Consider the following 14,518-nt stretch of genomic DNA (forward strand, 5'->3'; position numbering starts at 1 on the left):
ACCTGCACCGATACAAGATGTTAATATACAAATAATAAAATGCCTTGACAAAGTTAAATTACACCTTGGTGATAATAAATGATCTATACAGCTGCAGTAGTTAGTAGGAATGCAGCTATGATTTCAAAATGACAAAAAGAGAAAACTGCAATACTGGCGTAAAAACTTTGAAAATGATAAGATTTTATGTAATTTTTAAGAAAACCTACTATGACAAATTATGATCATTTTTGTATGATAGCAAGTTGAACATAAACTATAATTAATTTAAAACTTATCTTACCAATGAAATAATATTCATATTGAAGCTTGAAATAACGTTAAAAAAATTGTTGCCGTATTAAAGTGGATGCAAATAAAATTGGTTTAGAATTAACGAAAACATTGAAGCGTAATGATTGCACCAGGTTTAACAAAATTAACTAGCACAAATAAATTAAAATGATCTTTACAATTACGTGTTTCCGTGTCTGAAGAACCATTTGTATCAAAATGTGAACTTTACAGTTCAATCTTTACAATCTTTACAGTGGCACAAGTCATTTTAAAAGACAAAGATAAGAAAAAAGTACGTAAATTACAAAAGGCACAAAATACTGCTTAGTTTGATCGGAACTTAAGCGTGAACTTACCTGTTTATTATAAAAGCTAGTAATAGAAAAACTAAAATAAATCTCCTTTAACGAAAAAGAATTGCTTTCAAGTGTATAAAAATTTAAAAAAACTCACATGACAATAGGTAGATAATATTTAGGCAAATATGAATACATGGCGAAAAGAAAAAGATCACTGTTATTTGAGTGAATTTGTGATCTCGTTGCACTTAACACTGTGAAAGTACGTTCTCATTGTAAATAATACTGCGCATGAATATGGCACTGAAGGTGTAGTTGGTTGAATAATGGATAAAACAGACAAAACAAATATGGATGTAGTTCCATGTCAACATTGCACTTATGCACAACCAGCATCTTCTTAATCGGCAAGAAAAAAATCAAGAAAACCTGTTTGTTCTTATTTACATAAACGTAAATGTGTGAAATGTACTTGCAAATTTACAAGTAGTGCATTTCCTCTAAACATGCCTTGCAAAAGCACCAAGTAAAAATGTACGATATATACATATATATATAATTTACCAACAAAAATACAGGTGACAGATGTATAGCAAATACGGGCTGATAAAGACATATCAGGGCAAGGTTACACTTTCTGGGATATCACTGATGGTGTAATAAGAATGACTTATTGCGTTTTTGAGAACCTTCACCACTCTTATACCCGACTGGTCACCTCCAAGCTGAGCACCTAAGGCACTGGACACAACCACTTCAATCTATAAAATATCATAAGATATAATTAACGTGAGGATATCACCCGGTGTATTTGTTACATACATTAACATGTGCAAGCAACTGATAATATAAATTTACTAGACATTTGTTGAACGTGCAATCATGTTGAACCAGACACACGCAATTAGCATCATATCGGAAAATAAAAAATTATTTTATATAATCACATTTACATATTACATTACCTTTGACTGCATTGACCCCTAAGGTAAGTAAACAACAAAGTAACACAACAGCAGATTGACAGCACAACAGATCAACGGCAAGCTTACCTCAACTGAGCTTCCATCCTGTTTCTGCTCCGTCCAAACGCTACCAGAGTTTCTGTGATAATGCCCTGAAAAGACCTTCTCGACCCCAGCGTGAGAGAATTGCCTCAAAAGTGCTAATCTTCTGCTGACTGGTATGGAGAAATATGTGTTGCTTTCTTCAAGTGAATCAATAAATGGTGGTATATGCATTAATATAACCACATGCTGGCAAGACGAATTTCCTGCTCTGAAAACCATGAAGTATAACCATTTTTAACATTTTAAATAGAACTAAATATGCGTTGATTGATACCAGTGCATATACCTAACTGCATTGAATAATTGCACGGCTATGACTTTTATTTGAAACAATAACTCGATTCAGCCTTTTGTCAGAAGTATTGTCAAGTCAGCTTAAATACGGTTTGATAAGAGTTACATGATTACACGTGTAACACTTTGCAGACAAACCTGTCTAACTCTTTTTGCAACCAAACATCCTGCATAGTGCATAAGCCCTCGGTATAAGTAGAATTGAACATACACTGAGAGTTGAGGGCAATGTACATAACGCCGCCGACCCAAAAGGCGTAATAGTCATCTCCAAATTCTTTCTGATAGCTTTCCATTGTGTCGGGTGTTGGCACATTGCCAAGATCATGATTTCCGCTAATAACGAAAATCGGGATGGAGCTGTTTAGGTATGAGAAAGCCTCTCTGATGTCAGCCTCTTGTCTTTTTCTCAGTGATTCCCCTACAAAAAAATAAAACGAACATTTAAATTTAGCAGAGATGAAACACAACAGACACAGAATCAATAATACGGCGTTAAAATGGCGATTATTTTACTAATAATTTCAAGTTGTAATTTGATTGCGGACAGAAAAAATTTATTTTATGGTAATTACAGTGGTTGATAAATGCGGATAAAACACTCATCATATGTAACCTGCTACTAACATAAACATAAAACTAGATTCTGCAAACTCTTTTCGTTTCAACTACCTGGAAATGCATTTACAATGTCTCCACCAACAAACAGAAACTTAGGTGGCGGTTTCATGTTATTAATGGCAGTCATTGCATTCCTTGTATTCTCAAGTTCAGTATCCCAACGAGAACCTACAATCATGGAAATACAACGTTTCAAGTAACTAAAAATGAAGACTGGCCGAAATGCCAAGCAATACTGCCAAATAAAGTCTAAATATTTACATTTCAAAATCGTTAGAATTGAATGCCACTTCTCACTGGTTGCAGAATAATAATCATACATATCAGCCATGAAACGACAACAATAGGTACAAAAAGTAAATTATGAAGCAAAAATCAATTATTTTAACTTGAAAAGTAAATTAGTATTCGAGTGTTAGGACAAGCAACACAACAGCCTACTGACCACCTACCATCACCTCCTTCTATCATGTCTATCAAACCAGGCTGAGGATCAGTGGAAAAAATAAAGTAATAAGCTTCTGACCAGGAGCCTTCTTCAGCTAAAGATGAAAGAAGTTTGATAAAAATACACTTTTTTTCATGGATTACAGAATCATGTACCGTATTTACTCGATTGTAAGCCGTAGCTTATAAAAAAAATTTTATCATTATTTTTTGTGGCTTTTGTTTTGTAATCAAATCGAAACTTTATTTAGCTTTATGATTTTATATTGTTTGTTTGCTACGATTTATCAATAAAATATTTTCCTCTTTTTCTTTTCTGGTATCGTTGTAGTGAATAGAAAATATATCGCAGAGTCTCAATGTACTGTATGTTCCAGTACAGCATACTGTACTATTACATACAGTTTATAAATAGGGGCAGCCTGTATTACATTAGAACTATCGTATGCGGCGTACAATGAAGTGAATACAGCAATTTACAATCATATAGCACATAAAATTCCAAAATCCAATAATGACTTTTTGAAATATTATGAGAGGTGGCAGAAGTTTTTACCTTCAGTGTAATGTTCAATTTCTTTCTCGTCAGCTTTTCTGAACTGATTCCCATCCCACGCTCTGGAGCTAGGGAGAGTGCAAAGATAGAAAAACACCTAAATACAAAAGTTGATGTACTACATGAAAACTGGTTTAAATTTTTTTTACTGAAATATTTGGCGCCCACAAAAAGATTAAACGCAACACAATTAAAAATAGGTTTTCATACCAGAGATAGAGTTATGTTTGTAGCAATCAAAGCCGACCTTATTCCAGCCATTACCAAGTGATTATATCAGTTTTAACTTGCAAGGCAGACCCTATGAGACACATGCACCTGAAAAAATGTTTTCGCAGAAGTTAAACCAGCGACTCTTAAACTGGGTTCGATTGAACGCCAAAGGGTTCAGCAAATATCAGGACACATTGTGTGTTCATCCAGTAAAGTTTAAACAAAGGGTTCGGTAAATGCATGTATGAAACTTGCATGGTTCAGCGCCTTCAACAAGAAACACACAATTGGACTAATAATTAGCATACGAATAAAAAGAGTGAGGAGGTATTACACGATCTTTTCTAGGCACTAAGTACACAGCATTTTGCAAGAACGTAATAAAAAGTTTGCTGTCGTTCACATTTTTAGCCAATTTTACTAAAAGAAATCAAAGATCAAAAAATTAAAAGCAAGCTAATTGCAAAACATAACAAAATCAAGTAGATATCTACGGAACACTTTTACAAAGACCAGTGCACAAGACTTTGAGTAATAACTTAAGCACAGGTAAAGCATATTTACTCACAGTACCAGCATATTAATAGACAAGGACTTGTCTTTATCCCCAGACTTAGGAATGTCCTTGGAAGACTTTTGTTGGTGAATGCTGACCAAAAAAATCTTAACAGTATGTTCAGTCATTGTTCCGACATAAACATCAGAACTTGACTGTGATTGCCACAACTGAATGGCGTAAATTATATTTAAAACACCATTAATCAGAATAAGCTTTGGGGTTAGCTTCAATGATACCAGTATCACAGCGTAAAATACACAAAAGATGAAATTAATCACTGGTTGTTGACTCCCAGGCCCAATATTTTGCCCAACATTCCACCAAACAGACAAGTACATCACAACAAAACCATTTAAGAAGAGTGCAAAATGTAATATTTTAAAAGCTGATAGCTGAAGGTAGACCCAATTTATTTCAAGCTTCTCAACGAACCTACACGATAAAATTTCAATTGCACAATAAAAGACAAGGCAACACTTGCATAAGATCCTCATAATCAGTTAAGGAATATCTCTTATTGCATAATAGTGGTGGGTTATTTCATTTTCTGAAACTTTTACAATTCTTATCCCAGCCTTGTCGCCCTGGTTTCCTATCTGCTTTCCAATCGAACTAGAAGCCACCACTTCAACCTATAAGGGGGGAAGATGAGTTTATTAATTTTGGAAAACAAAATTGCTTGTGTAAAAGTTTTGTAAAACATTTTGCTCAAAAAAAAGATATTAATTGAATTAATTAAGAGATAGGATTACTTCTGCATTCCTGAAAAAAAGATAAATCTTACATAATTACTACCAGCAAAAAAAATGCCAATTTACAAAAACATGTAATGTGTAAAAAGAGAATATAACATTTCAATTATCTAGTACTATTGAAATGTTATCATTAAATCAACACATATTATTACATGCATAATTATATATAAATATAATATATTTATTAATACCAGTTGACATCAACTTTTTAACGTTTCCTTATCAGATTTTCTTATATTTATCTACCTTTGATAAAGATCCATCCGGATTAGTTCTTGTCCAAAACCCACCAGCATTCCTATGATAATGACCTGAAAAAACTTTTTCGATTCCTGCATCAGCAAACTGCTCCATAAGCTTAAAACGATGCTTCATTGGAATCGCATAACCAGTGTCTTCTTCTTCGGGATTTTTAACAAAAAGTGGTATATGCATGAATAAGACCACGTGTTTGCAAGAAGAAGACAAGGCACTGTGAAGAAAAAAACATGTGTTTATGCAATTTGTCAAAAAAAATCAAGAAAAGAATGTCAAATAAAATCTAGGTTTGTATTTAATATACATTTCATCACCAAAACCACCTGTGCAATCAAATTAGAATCAAATCTGCTAAATATGCATGATACACTTAAGTCATAAAATGTGATCAATTACATACATTTTCAGCTGTTCTTCAAGCCAAGCTTTTTGGGTTTCATACAAGTTTTCCGTTCCGTCAGGACTGATGATACACTGAGTATTGATGACAATATAAAAGATGCCTCCGTACCAAAAGGTATAATATTCATCGCCAAAATCTCTCCTGTACATTTCCATCGTCTCAAGAGTGGGTTTTTGGCCAAGATCATGGTTTCCACTCACAGCGAATATTGGAATTGAAGTATTTAATTGTGAAAATGCCACCCGTAAATCGCGCAACTGCTCTGACCGATACGGCGTACCTACACAAATGAAGAAAAAAATGTCTGCTAATGTAAAAAACTAGTATGCCCAATGCAATGCCAACATATTAGTAACCAGCTATGCTTACACCAAAAACTTCTTTTTTTTATTAATGATGAATGGTAAATACAACAAACTAATAAGTAATTTATATACCTCACCTGGAAAAGCATTCAGAATATCACCTCCTATAACCAGAAACTTGGGCTTCGGCTGCATTTTGTTAATGGCAAGTGCCGCTTCTTGGATATTTTTTACTTCTTCATCCCAAAGGGAACCTGTTCAACAACCATAGTGGTAGACCTGAATATTGTTTACCATTACTTCACAACTTGTGAAAACAGTGATTAGTTACCATTGCTATACATCAAATAGATGAACAAAAAACTAGTGGTGACGGTAAAAGTAACATTAATTTCTATAACCTCAATGCTAACTTTTGAGAGGGGTGTCAGTTACAAAACAAAGTGGCACATCTACAGCTAGATACATACACCTACAACAGTGAGTGGAAGTCAAAGAAACTTGTTGCTGTCAGAATATTTTACTTTAATAAAAATTCAACGAATAAGACTAAGCACATGAGAATAACATACCATCTCCTCCATCGTACTGATGTATAAGACCAGGTTGTGGGTCAGCTACAAATACGAATTCATACGACTCTGTCCATCTCCCTTGCTCTTCTGAAACACAAAAAGCAACAAAACAATGTTATTGAACTCAGCTGAAGAAAATTAATCCCAACACCTTAATTGTTATGGCATGTCTCAATTTTGAAGTCAAATTAATTTTTACTCCAACATCCACTGGTTATTCGCTAAACAGTTACAAATATGTCGGTCATCTTAACTTTTCTCCAGTCAACCTGGGCAAATCTTCATTGTATTATTTTGGCCTAAGTCGATCAGAATTAAATTGACTGACTGTTCCACTCACCTTTGGTGAAACCTGATGCTTCATGGTTTGCAACTTTAACAAATTCATTTGTCATCTCTTTGGAAGAACAATATGCGAGTCGGACAATATAGTCTACGCTACTAGTCAACCAGTGTAAATTACTTAGCTGAAACTTACCAGTATACACGCGTTACAGCTCATTAAATCAAAGATAAAAGGATTCAGTGAAATGTTTTGAGCTATTCAACGTTTCTAAGTTGGCAAGTTTCTATATTGTACATTACATTGCTAATGATATCAGTAAACCAATATAGCGCGTGACTAAGTAGTTACTATTAATATTAATATTATATTATAGACTATTAATAAGATAGCGTAGCAAGTATTGAAGGTAGCAATCCTGTAACAGTGTTTGACAACTAAAAGAAATTCTGAATTTTATAATTAGACATAAAATGTGTCTTTAAAATATGATTGCATAATAGAAACAATGATTGGTATTCAGTATTGCAATGTCATAAAAGCTGAAAAGCATAAACACAGCATTTTATGAACAAAAATATTTCAAAAAAACTGCAACTGACAATTAACACTTTTAACAACCAACACACTTTAACAATTGAAAACATAGTTCAAGAAATAACTACTACCACTACACAACTTCACACTAGGTGGTAACAAAACAAATAAAGTATCAAAGAATCTTGAAGAATGTAAATCGAATGAAAAAAGAAGACAGTTGAAGCACATACAAGACATGAGCCTATGAAAAATCACCATGCATACAATATCTGTCTAAGGCAGATCAGAAAGTTATGAAGATATGGCGCTAATTTGAAGTACTATGAAGATATTGAGGATTGCGAGTAGATGCATTAAATATAGTACAGTATTATGTAGATTAGGTAAACATTGACAGTTACCGTAGACTTTGCCAATGTCAACAGGATATATACACATTATTGTCACCATATCACCAATGATGGACAGTCTGAAGATGAAATACTATCAGTTTATATAGTTATATAGTTTAAAACACAATTTCTTACGAATGTAAACTCTATGCATGACTACAATTTTGATATTCTACGTTACACAAAAAATAACAAATGCGCTTTGTGTATTTATATACGCCATGATTCTTCTGGCCATCATTGTGAAGGAATTTCTGCTAACGGGTAATAAGAGTGAGTTATTTCTTTTTCCAAAACCCTCACGACTCTGACACCAGCCTTGTCTTGACCCAGCTGTTGGCCCAGGGAGCTAGACGCTACCACTTCAACCTAAAAACAAACAAAGGAAAACTTAAGAAACCTTTTATTAATGGTTAATATAGGTTCAGCAATGTTCGTGTTCAAAATTGTATAATGGCAATAAATATCTTATTGCGCGGAACTAAGATAATAATTGTATTTGTATCTAACTACTTCGCAACATATTTCCGAATATCTCCTGTTCAAGCGCGATATGATATTAAAAACAACGAGATTTTTAAATAAAAACTATTTGTATTTCCCACCGACCTTAACTAGACATAATTTGAGGTTATCAAAAAAAGATATATAATTCCTATGTCAAATTTCAGACGTAAATCAAGTTGTATAAACTTTGAGATGTCTTAATATGAACAACACAAATCATGACTCATTGATGATTTAATCAATATTAAAGTTAATTTCCGAAATAGTTCAACTTACCTTTGACACAGACTCGTCAGGATTTTTTCTAGTCCAAACCCCACCGGCATTTCTGTGCAAATGCCCGGAGAAGACTTTTTTGATTCCAGCATCAGCAAATTGCTCAAGAAGCTTGAAGCGATGGTCCTTTGGGATGGAGAAATAAAAATCAGGTTCATCAGGGTGGTCAGCAAAAGGAGGGATGTGCATGAATAAGACCACATGTTTGCATGACGATGACAAAGCCCTACAAAAGTACACGGTAGAAAAAGTTCAAAACTACATATCATTTCAGAAATGACCACAGTTGAACCTTAAAAGAAAACAGAATCTAATCATTCCATTAAGGAGGCGTATGGGTGACAAAATAAAATTTCTCTGATTTTATCAGACTCTTACGTAGGGCTTTAAAAACCTGTTTTGACCAATCAGAGGGCAGCATGGTTGGTGTTGTTTTTTAGCCTGGGAATTCCCCTAGCAGTTGGCTTGTTTGAAAGTTCTGGGTTGAATGCATAAGTAAGTTAAAAATTGGCATATAAAAAAAGATGCAAATGTGTGTTTTAGGGCCAAAAATCCACTTTTGACTTTGGGCCTATGTGACGGGGATATAGTGATATGTGATTTTTGCCGTATTCCAGTATCAATTGAACCTAGATCACATGCAAAATTTCAAGGATCCCCAACGAGCAATTTTCGAGTAATTGCATTTTTAATAATTTTACTACATAAAGAAATAAGCAATAAAATCGACCTTTTTAAAACCTATACGCCTCCTTAACCTGCTTTTATTATTTGTAAGCAAGTTTGTCAGCAAAATTAAACATAATATATATTAATAACCCTATCAAATGTAGTCTAATTTTTCATAGGGGTTCCCAACTAAATGGGCGAAAGAGAAAGGTAATCATTTAAATGCCAAAGTATTTAACTTTTGTTGGTTCAATGGAAGTAATGCATTTTATGGAAGCAAGAATGGCGACAACACATCAAAGTGTTTAAGGGTTCAAGGAATAAAAACGATTGGAAACCCAAAAAGTGCTGCAATTTGCGTTTTGTTTCAGAAGAATAAGAGCATTAACCTACATTTCTAACTGTTCTTCAAGCCAGGCCTCTTGAACTTGATACAAACTTCCTGTACCATCAGGACTAACAATGCACTGCGAACTGATAACAATATAAAAGACGCCACCAAACCAAAAGGTGTAATATTCATCGCCGAAGCTCTGTCGGTATATTTCCATCGTTTTCATAGTCGGTTTGTCATCAAGGTCGTGGTTGCCACTTGCTACAAACATTGGTATCGTAGAGTCTAGTGATGAAAAAGCCTGTCTCACATCACGCACCTGCTCTGGATGGTATTGTCTACCTGGATTTAATAGACAAAATAAAAGCATGACCTGTACAATATCCAGTGGAAATCATATGCGTTATATTCGTTGATAAACATTAAAACAACAAATCCTTCAACAACTAACCCCCAAAAGAGTCAAACCTAACCATTGCTAGACTCGGGTAATAGCAAAACAGTGGGTGACTGGCATTATTTGGAGTGAAATAAACAAACAATTGAAAATAACTAATGCATTAATTAAATTATACAGTGCAAAATTACAGTTGATGATAAAAAATACGACTAAACCAAACTCCTACGATGTAAAATTACTGCATCATATCCCATTCTTAAAACACTACATCACTCACCTGGGAAAGCATTGGTAATATCACCACCTATTAAAAGAAATTTGGGTCTCGGCTGCATTTTGTTGATTGCAGTAACCGCTTCATTCATGTTTAATATTTCCGCTTGCCATTTAGAACCTTTCACAAAATGTATCAAGTGGTGTTAAAAATGTTAGCTAGCTACTGATAGGTAAATATATATAATATGAAATATCACAAAAATTGTCCTCATACGAACTGCAGTGGAAGCTGGTGTACTCGAAGCTGCAGGAGTTGTTAAGATACTTTGATTAATTAAATTTCTATTGTATTGTTACATACACATTGTTACATGGAAATCTGTACCATACGTTACACAATACATATACAATATATATATATATATATATAGATATATAATGTTAGTAACAAACTGCATTCTTTACATATATATATATATATGTGTGTATGTGTGACATATAATGTACATATAAAAATTAGGTAAAATTGACATTAATTTAAAAACACTTTGCCAGCATGAATTAGGTTACTTTGAGTCATTTAAAATTTTGAGTTTACGAATTACACTGTGTATATATATATTTGCAATACACAATAGAACCACATACCGTCGCCTTTATGACAAACATCTATCAAACCAGGTTGTGGGTCGGCGATAAATATGAACTTGTACGGCTCTACCCACTTTCCTTGCTCATCTGTAAATTTTAATTTGCAATTTGTATAATTGACAATACAATTTGCATGATAATTGCTAAATGTGGAATATATCCAAGTTGAAAAACATACATATTGACATAGCAATGGTATATGCATTTATATTATCACTTATCAGCACAATTTCTCTAACCCCTTAATTCCTGTCTTTCACGTACATATTTAACTTTGTCTACACTGGTATCTTGTGCAGTAGGTATTTTATTTATAATGTCACCAATTTTAGCCTGCAAGACTTCTTTTGTTCATTTTTAATGGTGTTTAAATACAGAACAAGGTTAATTTTACACTTTCAGACCATTTCTTTTACTGACATCAATGGCAAGTGAGAAGTGACAATAGCAATTGTCTGTCCTCTGAATAGCAATTTACAACAAGTCAAATGAAATTTCGTCAACTTACTGTTATGTAATTATTGCAGCACAAACTAGGTCTTAATATTGGATGTACAAATCAAAGAGATCGTAATTTTTGAAAATATTTGAAAACCCTGTAGTAGTTTCTACTTTGTTTGAAAAATTATGTATTATACTATTTGCATAATTTACCTTACACACTGCCTTACAACTTAGAAGTCAACAAACATGCATTTTGGCCATGATTCATAGCAGCTTATCCATAATGGTTGTTTACATAAAAATTTTATAACGACAGTATTTTCAAATCCCATCAAGTTTATGTTGAAATAAACAAGTTAAATAAGCTCTACTATATTTCATATTCATCACCTACTTGGTCACAAAATTCACATGCTCATGTCCTTAAGGCTGAAAACACTACAAAATGCCTTTATTTTGGTACCTTTAGTGAAACCTGCAGCTTCATGGTGTTCAACTTTTATAAACTCGTTGTTCATCTCTAACTGAAGATATTTTAAAGATGAAACAAATAACACAATAACTTAGCTGAAAAACGTCAGTGAAGTACTGGTAAGAAAGTTTTATCCAAGGTAGCATTTTAGACAAAAACTTTTACACACTTCTTTTATGACATCATATTTAACATCCACAAAAGTACTGAAAAGGTTAATGAAATTGACAAGAAAGTGTATACCGGTAACATTTTCAAATTACTAGTGAACCATGACCACAAAACATTATTCTATTATAGGTACAAAGCTAAATCACAATATATCAACATGCACTACGTTATTTTACATTTTAGACCAATGCAACATGCTTATGTTGTGCAAAATTTATGTATATCATATTTGAGAAATTGTATTTCTTTATTTGTATACTCAGTGCCAGGTAAGGATAGTGGATACAAAATGAAGCAGAAATCAAAAACCCGGAAAAGAATTGAAAATTGTCAATTGGTCATTCAAGGGCTCATCAACAGTTGAGCTATTATATACAAATGCTGATCAAATTTCACATAACAACACCAGTACATAATATCTTCAGAAATAACTATCTAATAGTTTTGCTTATATTTGAAAATCCTACACCAACACAAGTGAGTAAAACTTTAGAAGCACCCTGTCGGCCCCCTAGCTCATCGGGATCTGGAGTGATGATGTCAAATTTAAACATAACCCCAAAAAAATCTCGCAAGTGTCTCATGAACTGGATAGTGTATGGTGTTAGACTTCCCATAACTATTTTCCCAACGTTCTGATCTCCGAGAGCCATGAAGAGAGCAGCTAGGTATTGGCTAGATGATGACACCAAACCTCCTTGATGAATCTCTTCCATCAAACGATTGGCTGCAAGTCTTCCTAAATCCTCGGGAACTAGAGGCATATCACTCATGCTTCTGGCTGTAGATGCCTCTGCACTCAAGATGTGTCCAGACGTTGTCTCCGCATAGAGACACAACCCGAATCCGGGTGAGTTTCCAGATTGTACTCCTTTCCTATGGTCAGTGTAAATGTAAACATCCGGCACAAAACTGTTCAAAATTGCCCTTGAAGAGTCTACCAGTCTATTGGTTATCTGTGGGGATACCCTTGTGGCATAAGCCATTCCTCGAACTCGTTTAATCTTTTCCAGTTGCATAAACTGGGCACAATTTAATTTACGACACACTGGAGATTGAAAAATAATTTCTCCGCCACCATCTGGAGCTGCCCCACGCTTGACTATTTTTAATTCAAGGCCATTAAGAATACCAAATTGACGCATAACAGGTAGTGATGTCTCCTTCAGTAAATCAACGGATGGATCAGCATTATCATTTGTCACTCCCTTTAAAGTCGCCTTCACAGGTTGTTTGCAAAACGGCGCAAGGCAGAGAAGAATTTCCAAGTAGTAGCCAATCGCCCGTTCATTGTTGCAATCATGTTCAAATGCTCCACCCTGTAGAATCCCTGGCTCGTACACCAAGGTAGTGCCAGAGACACTTATTGCAATGGTTGTTCCATTTGTTATTTTATCAAGCAATCGCAACAAACTGGCTTCAAATTCATGCAGTCCAGGACTTTCATCTTTTGAACGAATTCTTCTAATTTTTACTTTTTTTCCGCTTAAAGTCGCCAGCACCAAACGCTGGCGTAAAAAATTACATCCATCGTAAATCAGGTCTTGAGACATTTTCAGGCAGTCAAACACAGATGGAATAAATACTGATACCTAATAAAGTATAGTAGCCTATGCTAGGCTATATATAAAAAACACAAGTAGGTTACATAATTTTTTTGCTTGACCAAGCATTGATAGTTATTGACTTATTGTATTGACACTAAACTTACGTTATAAGCCAATCAATTTCTCAGGACTCCTAGATTTGAAAATAAGTTGGCGCAATACTTTTTTAGACTATACAAACTTGTACTAAATAGAGCTATAAATAGCTCCATGATTGTACATGTAATTTCTCTCGCAAAACAAAAAAATTTCCAACCTTGTGACACTAACATCTAACTTAGTCAACAAGACCAGTAGGTTTAAAGCCCTACTTCAATTTGAGGTCGAGCTGAAAACCATTAGTGTACCGAGTCGACATGCATGATATGTAGAAAACAACCACAAAATATTTAAATGGACAGGTATATAGTATACAAGTGCACAACCAGATGATGTCACACATTAAATAGCTAGGGTCTAGCATACCAAAGCATCTTGTGGATGAGTATTGTAGGCCTATACTAGACCCAAACGGACTTCTTACTCGGGCAGCATCCGTATCAATGTTGCTGATAGTAGTTTTGTAGGTCTAGGCTACTTTGCAATCATCATTAACGATATTTTTCGCCGTTTAAGCTTAAAAAGGCCAACGAAAATGATAGTCACAAAAACTCGCTGGTAACAACCAGCACGGTCACGAAGAGGGGTCGTAACTAACCACCTGCCTGGAGGCATGTGTCTCGGATACCTAGCGGTAACAGTGGCATGTGTCTTGGATACCTAGCGTTAACAGTGGCATGTGTCTGCGGTAGCATGTTGCAATTGCAACATATTTCATTTTGCTTCATGAAATGGCGAAATTGTCGGTAAAAACTGCAATATAGCCATATTAACATGTTGCTTTGCAGTGTGTACTTGCCTGATATTTCTAGGTGGAGATGGTAAC

The 14,518-nt window shown here is 34.4% G+C and overlaps 4 protein-coding genes across 5 annotated transcripts; all 4 read right to left on the reverse strand.

Moving 5' to 3' along the window:
- Positions 1–2: 2 nt before the first annotated feature.
- LOC143452406 (serine/threonine-protein phosphatase CPPED1-like) lies at positions 3–3,907 on the reverse strand. The gene is made up of 7 exons (XM_076953365.1): positions 3,774–3,907; positions 3,564–3,660; positions 3,013–3,102; positions 2,612–2,728; positions 2,078–2,360; positions 1,628–1,853; positions 3–1,336 (listed from the first exon to the last, which is right to left on the reverse strand). Exons 1-7 carry the CDS (start codon positions 3,822–3,824, stop codon positions 1,193–1,195), a joined length of 1,008 nt encoding a protein of 335 aa, XP_076809480.1. The 5' UTR covers positions 3,825–3,907; the 3' UTR covers positions 3–1,192.
- On the reverse strand, positions 3,882–7,106 carry LOC143452408 (serine/threonine-protein phosphatase CPPED1-like). The gene is made up of 6 exons (XM_076953368.1): positions 6,972–7,106; positions 6,629–6,718; positions 6,194–6,310; positions 5,749–6,031; positions 5,337–5,562; positions 3,882–4,967 (listed from the first exon to the last, which is right to left on the reverse strand). Exons 1-6 carry the CDS (start codon positions 7,024–7,026, stop codon positions 4,836–4,838), a joined length of 903 nt encoding a protein of 300 aa, XP_076809483.1. The 5' UTR covers positions 7,027–7,106; the 3' UTR covers positions 3,882–4,835.
- Positions 7,105–11,921, reverse strand: LOC143452407 (serine/threonine-protein phosphatase CPPED1-like). 2 transcript variants are annotated; one of them, XM_076953366.1, is made up of 6 exons: positions 11,807–11,921; positions 10,897–10,986; positions 10,310–10,426; positions 9,692–9,974; positions 8,630–8,855; positions 7,105–8,215 (listed from the first exon to the last, which is right to left on the reverse strand). In XM_076953366.1, the coding sequence occupies exons 1-6, from the start codon at positions 11,859–11,861 to the stop codon at positions 8,084–8,086; spliced, it is 903 nt and encodes a 300-aa protein (XP_076809481.1). In that variant the 5' UTR covers positions 11,862–11,921; the 3' UTR covers positions 7,105–8,083. The 2 variants fall into 2 exon arrangements, with proteins under 2 accessions (XP_076809481.1, XP_076809482.1); XM_076953367.1 differs by having other exon boundaries at positions 11,738–11,854.
- Positions 11,911–13,627, reverse strand: LOC143452405 (RNA 3'-terminal phosphate cyclase-like protein). Its single transcript, XM_076953363.1, has one exon. The coding sequence runs from the start codon at positions 13,537–13,539 to the stop codon at positions 12,418–12,420; it is 1,122 nt and encodes a 373-aa protein (XP_076809478.1). The 5' UTR covers positions 13,540–13,627; the 3' UTR covers positions 11,911–12,417.
- Between the last annotated feature and the right edge of the window lie 891 nt (positions 13,628–14,518).

The sequence above is a fragment of the Clavelina lepadiformis genome, chromosome 4 (assembly GCF_947623445.1).
Source record: "Clavelina lepadiformis chromosome 4, kaClaLepa1.1, whole genome shotgun sequence".
Lineage (NCBI taxonomy): Eukaryota > Metazoa > Chordata > Ascidiacea > Aplousobranchia > Clavelinidae > Clavelina > Clavelina lepadiformis.

Bases quoted from the DNA above. Each gene is read 5' to 3' on its own strand.
- LOC143452406 (XM_076953365.1), bottom strand. From the start codon at position 3,824: ATGGCTGGAATAAGGTCGGCTTTGATTGCTACAAACATAACTCTATCT. The intron at 3,103-3,563 runs GTAAAAACTTCT...TTTCATCTTTAG, and splicing joins AATTGAACATTACACTGAAG to CTGAAGAAGGCTCCTGGTCA. The intron at 1,854-2,077 runs GTTTGTCTGCAA...CATGGTTTTCAG, and splicing joins TTGCAAAAAGAGTTAGACAG to AGCAGGAAATTCGTCTTGCC.
- LOC143452408 (XM_076953368.1), bottom strand. From the start codon at position 7,026: ATGACAAATGAATTTGTTAAAGTTGCAAACCATGAAGCATCAGGTTTC. The intron at 6,032-6,193 runs GTGAGGTATATA...TCATTTGTGTAG, and splicing joins TATTCTGAATGCTTTTCCAG to GTACGCCGTATCGGTCAGAG. The intron at 4,968-5,336 runs GTAGATAAATAT...CCCCCCTTATAG, and splicing joins CGGATGGATCTTTATCAAAG to GTTGAAGTGGTGGCTTCTAG.
- LOC143452407 (XM_076953366.1), bottom strand. From the start codon at position 11,861: ATGAACAACGAGTTTATAAAAGTTGAACACCATGAAGCTGCAGGTTTC. The intron at 10,427-10,896 runs GTATGTGGTTCT...ATTTTGTGAAAG, and splicing joins TGTTTGTCATAAAGGCGACG to GTTCTAAATGGCAAGCGGAA. The intron at 8,856-9,691 runs GTAGGTTAATGC...GTACTTTTGTAG, and splicing joins CTTGAAGAACAGTTAGAAAT to GGCTTTGTCATCGTCATGCA.
- LOC143452405 (XM_076953363.1), bottom strand. From the start codon at position 13,539: ATGTCTCAAGACCTGATTTACGATGGATGTAATTTTTTACGCCAGCGT.